Genomic DNA, 8,258 nt, shown 5'->3' on the forward strand with positions numbered 1-8,258 from the left:
ATAATAATTATTATATTATATAATTTGGCAAAATAACAGTCAATTTACAATGATAGACATGCATAACTCTATAGTCCCCAGCTCCAGTATACTTCTGGAGGAAGCTCATACAATAGTTTCATGTCAAGATACAATAGGATGACGTGATTAAACACGACAGGAAACCAAAGTGTGACCTTCAGGAAGTGTACTGGAGCTGGACTACAAAAATACATGTAGGCTATTGTAAATACACAATACATTGTTGTAATATATATACAACAAAATAATGTGATATTACAGTAATTTCTTACAATTTGATGTTGTGAAGTCACAATACATTGTTGTAATATATATACAACAAAATAATGTGATAGTACAGTAATTTCTTACAATTTGATGTTGTGAAGTCACAATACATTGTTGTAATATATATACAACAAAATAATGTGATATTACAGTAATTTCTTACAATTTGATGTTGTGAAGTCACAATACATTGCTGTAATATATATACAACAAAATAATGTGATATTACAGTAAATGTCTTACAATTTGATGTTGTGAAGTCACAATATATTGTTGTAATATATATACAACAAAATAATGTGATATCACAGTAATTTCTTACTGTTAGAAGTTGTGAAATTACAACAATGTATTGTACTACCATTACTGTGAAATTACAACACATTGCTGTGAAGCCATTCACAGTAAATTATTGTGAATCTTACTGTAAAAGTCATGCAAAATATTGCCAGTAATTTATTGTAATATCACAGTAATTTCTTACAGTATGAAGTTGTGAAATTACAACAATGTATTGTACTACCATTACTGTGAAATTACAACACATTGCTGTGAAGCCATTCACAGTAAATTATTGTGAATCTTACTGTAAAAGTCATGCAAAATATTGCCAGTAATTTATTGTAACTTTAGGGTGAACATTTTTACAGTGTATATACCATATATATATGTTTCTTCACAAAATCATCAAGGGGGGGGGGGGGTCGTTTTACCTCACAACTGCAACCGTTACCAAGAGCATGTTTTAGGTTCGGTAAAATACAACACTGATCGATACAAAAGCATGTTTTAGGAAAAAAAATAGCAGGTAACCTAAAATAGACCTTATCGGTTACTATGCCCACACACAACCGGGATGCGCACAAAACTTCACCCTCACGGTTACATAACACGCCGCGTTCGTGTGGACAGGGCCTTAGTCAGAAGGTACTCCAAAATGAATAAATCCTAGTCATCCCATTGCGATCGCAATTACTCGTGTATATTGGGCATGGCTACACTGTAAAAATGTTCACCCTAAAGTTACAATAAATTACTGGCAATATTTTGCATGACTTTTACAGTAAGATTCACAATAATTTACTGTGAATGGCTTCACAGCAATGTGTTGTAATTTCACAGTAATGGTAGTACAATACATTGTTGTAATTTCACAACTTCATACTGTAAGAAATTACTGTGATATTACAATAAATTACTGGCAATATTTTGCATGACTTTTACAGTAAGATTCACAATAATTTACTGTGAATGGCTTCACAGCAATGTGTTGTAATTTCACAGTAATGGTAGTACAATACATTGTTGTAATTTCACAACTTCTAACAGTAAGAAATTACTGTGATATCACATTATTCTGTTGTATATATATTACAACAATATATTGTGACTTCACAACATCAAATTGTAAGACATTTACTGTAATATCACATTATTTTGTTGTATATATATTACAGCAATGTATTGTGACTTCACAACATCAAATTGTAAGAAATTACTGTAATATCACATTATTTTGTTGTATATATATTACAACAATGTATTGTGACTTCACAACATCAAATTGTAAGAAATTACTGTAATATCACATTATTTTGTTGTATATATATTACAACAATGTATTGTGACTTCACAACATCAAATTGTAAGAAATTACTGTAATATCACATTATTTTGTTGTATATATATTACAACAATGTATTGTGTATTTACAATAGCCTACATGTATTTTTGTAGTCCAGCTCCAGTACACTTCCTGAAGGTCACACTTTGGTTTCCTGTCGTGTTTAATCACGTCATCCTATTGTATCTTGACATGAAACTATTGTATGAGCTTCCTCCAGAAGTATACTGGAGCTGGGGACTATAGAGTTATGCATGTCTATCATTGTAAATTGACTGTTATTTTGCCAAATTATATAATATAATAATTATTATTTTTCAATTATTTTGTTGGCAAGTCTTTTGCATTACTTTTCAGACTTGCCAACAAAATAATTGAATAATAATAATTATTATATTATATAATTTGGCAAAATAACAGTCAATTTACAATGGTATGCATAACTGTATAGTCCCCAGCTCCAGTATACTTCTGGAGGAAGCTCATACAATAGTTTCCTGTCAAATACTATTGGATGACGTGATTAATCATGACAGAAAACCAAAGTGTGAGCTTCTGCCAGGAAGTATACTGCGCTGGACTTCAAAAATGCACGTAGGCTATTGTACATTAAAAACAACAGTCCAAACGCACAAATGAGGTAAGCCAGCATTTATTGTCAAAAGACAGAATTATTACAAATAATTACACGAGGTAAGCCGGCATTTATTGTCAAAAGACAGAATTATTACAAATAATTATATACAAAGAATTATATTCTTATTCTTGAAATGGTAAATGGCTGTTTTCTTTTTTACAATTTGTGCACATTTTACCCATAGGAAAATCCTGCTCGTTGTACAAGTATCGCAGAGAAAATTCAAAGGTACTCAGTTGCACAAGAGTTTCGGACAGAGAAACGCAATGGTTTGAAAGCTCGGCGTTGCTAATAAACATTTTAAATATTATTTTATAAACTGCTGGTCAACACTGCTCAAAACGGCTTTAGCTGACTGATGCGCCTTGCACATCGAGCGTTTCGCCTGTTCTTCAGAGTTAATTATGGGATTTTATTGTCAAAAGACAGAATTATATTACAAAGAATTATATTCTTATTCTTGAAATGTTAAATGGCTGTTTTCTTTCTTCTTTTATATACAATTTGTGCACATTTTACCCATAGGAAAATCCCATATTAACTCTGAAGAACTGGTCCTCTGCGAAACGCTCATTGTACAAGTATCGCAGAGAAAATTAAGGTACTCACAGTTGCACGAGAGTTTCGAACAGAGAAACGCAATGGTTTGAAAGCTCTGCGTTGCTAATAAACATTTACAATATTATTTTATAAACTGCTGGTCAACACTGCTCAAAACGGCTTTAGCTGACTGATGCGCCTTGTATGACGAGCGTTTCGCCAGTTCTTCAGAGTTAATTATGGGATTTTATTGTCAAAAGACAGAATTATTACAAAGAATTATATTACAAAGAATTATATTCTTATTCTTGAAATGGTAAATGGCTGTTTTCTTTTTTACAATTTGTGCACATTTGACCCATAGGAAAATCCCATATTAACTCTGAAGAACTGGTCCTCTGCGAAACGCTTGTTGTACAAGTATCGCAGAGAAAATTCAAAGGTACACAGTTGCACGAGAGTTTCGAACAGAGAAATGCAATGGTTTGAAAGCTCGGCGTTGCTAATAAACATTTTAAATATTATTTTATAAACTGCTGGTCAACACTGCTCAAAACGGCAAAACTAAGACAAAGTAATCATATTCGTAAGTAAAATGGTAAATGGCTGCTTTTTTTTCTTCTTTTTTTACATATTTGTGCACATTTTACCCATAGGAAAATCCCATATTAACTGTGAAGAACTGGTCCTCTGCGAAACGCTTGTTGTACAAGTATTGCAGAGAAAATTCAAAGGTACTCACAGTTGCATGAGGGTTTCGGACAGAGAAACGCAATGGTTTGAAAGCTCGGCATTGCTAATAAACATTTTAAATATTATTTTATAAACTTCTGGTCAACACTGCTCAAAACGGCTTTAGCTGACTGATGCACCTTGTACGACGAGCGTTTCGCCAGTTCTTCAGAGTTAATTATGGGATTTTATTGTCAAAAGACAGAATTATTACAAAGAATTATATTCTTATTCTTGAAATGGTAAATGGCTGTTTTCTTTTTTACAATTTGTGCACATTTTACCCATAGGAAAATCCCGCTCGTTGTACAAGTATTGCAGAGAAAATTCAAAGGTACTCACAGTTGCATGAGGGTTTCAGACAGAGAAACGCAATGGTTTGAAAGCTCGGCATTGCTAATAAACATTTTAAATATTATTTTATAAACTTCTGGTCAACACTGCTCAAAACGGCTTTAGCTGACTGATGCACCTTGTATGACGAGCATTTCGCCAGTTCTTCAGAGTTAATTATGGGATTTTATTGTCAAAAGACAGAATTATTACAAAGAATTATATTCTTATTCTTGAAATGGTAAATGGCTGTTTTCTTTTTTACAATTTGTGCACATTTTACCCATAGGAAAATCCCGCTCGTTGTACAAGTATCGCAGAGAAAATTCAAAGGTACTCACAGTTGCATGAGGGTTTCAGACAGAGAAACGCAATGGTTTGAAAGCTCGGCATTGCTAATAAACATTTTAAATATTATTTTATAAACTTCTGGTCAACACTGCTCAAAACGGCTTTAGCTGACTGATGCACCTTGTATGACGAGCGTTTCGCCAGTTCTTCAGAGTTAATTATGGGATTTTATTGTCAAAAGACAGAATTATTACAAAGAATTATATTACAAAGAATTATATTCTTATTCTTGATATGGTAAATGCTGTTTTCTTTTTTACAATTTGTGCACATTTGACCCATAGGAAAATCCCATATTAACTCTGAAGAACTGGTCCTCTGCGAAACGCTCGTTGTACAAGTATCACAGAGAAAATTCAAAGGTACACAGTTGCACGAGAGTTTCGTACAGAGAAACGCAATGGTTTGAAAGCTCGGCGTTGCTAATAAACATTTTAAATATTATTTTATAAACTGCTGGTCAACACTGCTCAAAACGGCAAAACTAAGACAAAGTAATAATATTCGTAAGTAAAATGGTAAATGGCTGTTTTTAATTTTTTTTTACAATTTGTGCACATTTTACCCATTCACACACCGACGGGAGCATGTAGGGGTTAAGTGTCTTGCTCAAGGACACATCGACACGCTGCCCGGGGAGGAGCGGGAATCTCCGGATTGCCAGACGACTGCTCTACCTCCCGAGCCACTGTCGCCATGAAACTAGTACTTCCAGGTCTTACCCGAAAATGGAACTAATGAATACACTTTATGCACTCACTCAAAAGAACAAAAGAGGCACTCAAAATAACAAAAGAGGCGCAGGGACGATAGGAGCATGACAATTGTCTTTGCAAACCATTCAAAGTCTATGAGCTTCCGAAGAAGGGTGTTCACGTCAGGGGACGACAGGAGAAGGACGATTGTCTATACAGATGCAGACCATTCAAAGTCTATGAGCTTCCGAAGAAGGGTGTTCACGTCAGGGGACGACAGGAGAAGGACAATTGTCTTTGCAAACCATTCAAAGTCTATGAGCTTCCGAAGAAGGGTGTTCACGTCAGGGGACGACAGGAGAAGGACAATTGTCTTTGCAGACCAAAGTTTATGAGCTTACATACGAAGAAGGGTGTTCACGTCAGGGGACGACAGGAGAAGGACGATTGTCTATGCAGATGCAGACCATTCAAAGTCTATGAGCTTACGAAAAAGGGTGGTCACTTGAGGGTTGATGGCGCTTCGCTTCTTTGCCCTGGAGCCTTTCTCCGGGTTGATGCCCAAGAAGAACCTGTTAATAAGCAAAGATACGTTTCAGTTTTAAATAGACTCAGCATTTATCAAGGTGCTCACCTGTGTTTTTTCATGGTACCTCTAACATAATGTTTACTCATCCGAATTTTGAAGCCATACTATAATGTGAATTAAACCATTATGTCAATTTCTTAACAAGATAGCAGCAACATCAAGTGATGGTGTGGTCCCAATTCACATAGTTGGTTCCAGGCTTCATACTCAAAGCATTTAATCTACTTTATGGCCTCAGTAGAAAGGCATGGACTTAATAGCCAGATAGTCTTTGCATGATAAGTCTTACTGATGACATTGATCATGTGTTCAGAGTGTTAAAATACCTTTGGATGATGGGCGGTTAGGTGGTCGAGCGGAGATTGCGTTCGTCACCAGCCCCGGAGCTGTGAGCTTGATTCGCCTGTTCGAATCCAGCTCACAGCTCCGGGGTTGTCACCAGCTTGGCTGGCCGTCTGCACTGAAACAATTGGCTGTATCAGAGGGTGGGAGAAGCTGGCGGGTGGGTCCGGGTCGTTGTAAACAGCGACTCCTACAGTTCGGTCGGGGCGCCTGCTAAGCGCGGATTGGACGTGAGGGGGATAGTGTGGTCCTCCCACACGCTACGCCCTCTCAATGAGAATCCGCGCTGCCAGGTGAAAAGAAGCGGTGATTGGCTGGACGTGTGTCGGAGGAAGCACGTGGTAGCCTCCACTCTCCCAAAATGATCTGACTGTGGGGGGTAAAGCGCAGCGACCAGGAAGAGACTGGGAATTGGCATACGACTAACATTGGGATGGGAGAAAATCGGAGGAAAATGGAGGGAAAAAAAAAAAAAAAAAAAAAAAAAAACCTTTGGATGAACTCAAGTGTGGATGATCCAACGGAAGGATACTCCAGGTTGAAGACATAGTAGCTGGTGAATAAAGCAGCTACCCCATGCAAAAATAATGGGTGTGGGCCCATCACAACTTCTCCCTCGATGGATAGCATCCATCCAGAAGGCTGCATTGCGTCACCTGAAATGAACAGATACCCCGTCATGCGTTGTTGTGGATAGGTATACATTCCTGCAAGGACATGACACAGAACTAAGGCTGTCTTAAATACTTCAAAGCTTCGTTCGATGGGCATGGGATTCGAATATGAAAATAAAATTCGATTATTAAAAAGAAAAAGAAAAATGCATATATATATATATATTTTTGCCAAATCAACTCTGCCTCTCTTACAACAAGCAATGCTGTCTCTTATTTAAGATGAGGTCGCACTGACAGATTTGTGTTCATTGTGCTGCTTTTATAAAGCCTCAAATGACGGCTTACAATATTTCATGAAAGCAAAGTGTTTTGTTTGTCTAAGATTTAAAAAGGTTTCAACTTTACAGCACTGACAAAGTTGAACATGAGACATGCCAGCTCAGGATATTATTTATAAGCCTCATATGTGTGCCGTATCACAAACTGCCTTCTGTCAGATTTTCCCCCTTGATGCAAAGGAACACAAGCTCATCCCTGAACATTATTACCTTGAATTATCAAACAGGGGGTGCTTGGGAGTGCTGCAGTATTCACATCAGCAACAGTGGCACAGGTCTGCAACAAAGTAACACACAATAGCAGATTTAACATTATGAAAAGATGAAGATAAGCTAATCCACGCACTACAGCTCACCACACATCAGCTCGGCCCATTTGGAGCAACTTGGGGGTTAAGTGTCTTGCTCAAGGACACTTCCGACATGCGGACAGTCAGAGCCAGGATTCGAACCACCAACCTTACGGTCGATGAACGACCATCTCTACCAACTGAGCTTCAGTCGCCCCTAATGTAATCACTCGCATTTCAAATATTTTAATATTTAAATAAACTTACATCAACTTCGAGCAGTAGTTTCTCCGTAGGCTCCTTGAAGTACACCATAAGGAGCAGGACGATGCAGGCACTGATCTCCGAAACCTCTGGATGATATCTGGCCAGAACATCCCTGATCTTCGTGTTGTCCAGTTTCTGGCAGAACTGCAGGATGGTCCGTCCTCGATGACACAGGGCATCTTTGATCTTTTGAAGGACATCGGTGTCTGTCAGGAGGCCAAAGTGGGAGAAAAGCCCCGTCTGAGAGAAGAGAAAAGGCCATTCTTCTTTGACCGCCACCATCGTTGGTGCAGGCATTTTATTCAAGTAACGCCGCAGGATGACGTAGGTCCTCTCCATCAGAAGTTCTGCTCTCGCTGTCCCACCCATTCCTTCCTCTGTGTACAGACATACAAACCAAGTAACAACAATTAGATTTGATGTTGCCACATCTGGGAAATTGAGTGGCAAACCTTTAATTGTATTACTCATTCTGAATATTAAGGTGGCCTTTTTGCTTAATGTGGGATATTTATTCATGGTGTCAATTCACCAAAAGTAAAGTAGATTGCATGCCTGAGTAGATGTTCCGCAGATCCCTTTTCAAAGCCGCCATGGTTTCCTCTGTCTCCCCGT

The 8,258-nt window shown here is 37.6% G+C and overlaps 1 protein-coding gene across 1 annotated transcript; it reads right to left on the bottom strand.

The window, feature by feature from the left end:
• Positions 1-5,543: 5,543 nt before the first annotated feature.
• On the bottom strand, positions 5,544-7,956 carry LOC311228100 (uncharacterized protein). Its single transcript, XM_084314015.1, has 4 exons — positions 7,644-7,956; positions 7,297-7,363; positions 6,622-6,787; positions 5,544-5,772 (listed from the first exon to the last, which is right to left on the bottom strand). Exons 1-4 carry the CDS (start codon positions 7,938-7,940, stop codon positions 5,652-5,654), a joined length of 651 nt encoding a protein of 216 aa, XP_084170141.1. The 5' UTR covers positions 7,941-7,956; the 3' UTR covers positions 5,544-5,651.
• Between the last annotated feature and the right edge of the window lie 302 nt (positions 7,957-8,258).

Source organism: Notolepis coatsorum, assembly GCF_963971535.1.
Source record: "Notolepis coatsorum genome assembly, chromosome: 5".
NCBI lineage: Eukaryota > Metazoa > Chordata > Actinopteri > Aulopiformes > Paralepididae > Notolepis > Notolepis coatsorum.

Bases quoted from the DNA above. Each gene is read 5' to 3' on its own strand.
- LOC311228100 (XM_084314015.1), bottom strand. From the start codon at position 7,940: ATGCCTGCACCAACGATGGTGGCGGTCAAAGAAGAATGGCCTTTTCTC. The intron at 6,788-7,296 runs GTAATAATGTTC...TGTTCATTTCAG, and splicing joins CCCCTGTTTGATAATTCAAG to GTGACGCAATGCAGCCTTCT. The intron at 5,773-6,621 runs GTTTTTTTTTTT...GCTTATTAACAG, and splicing joins ACACTTGAGTTCATCCAAAG to GTTCTTCTTGGGCATCAACC.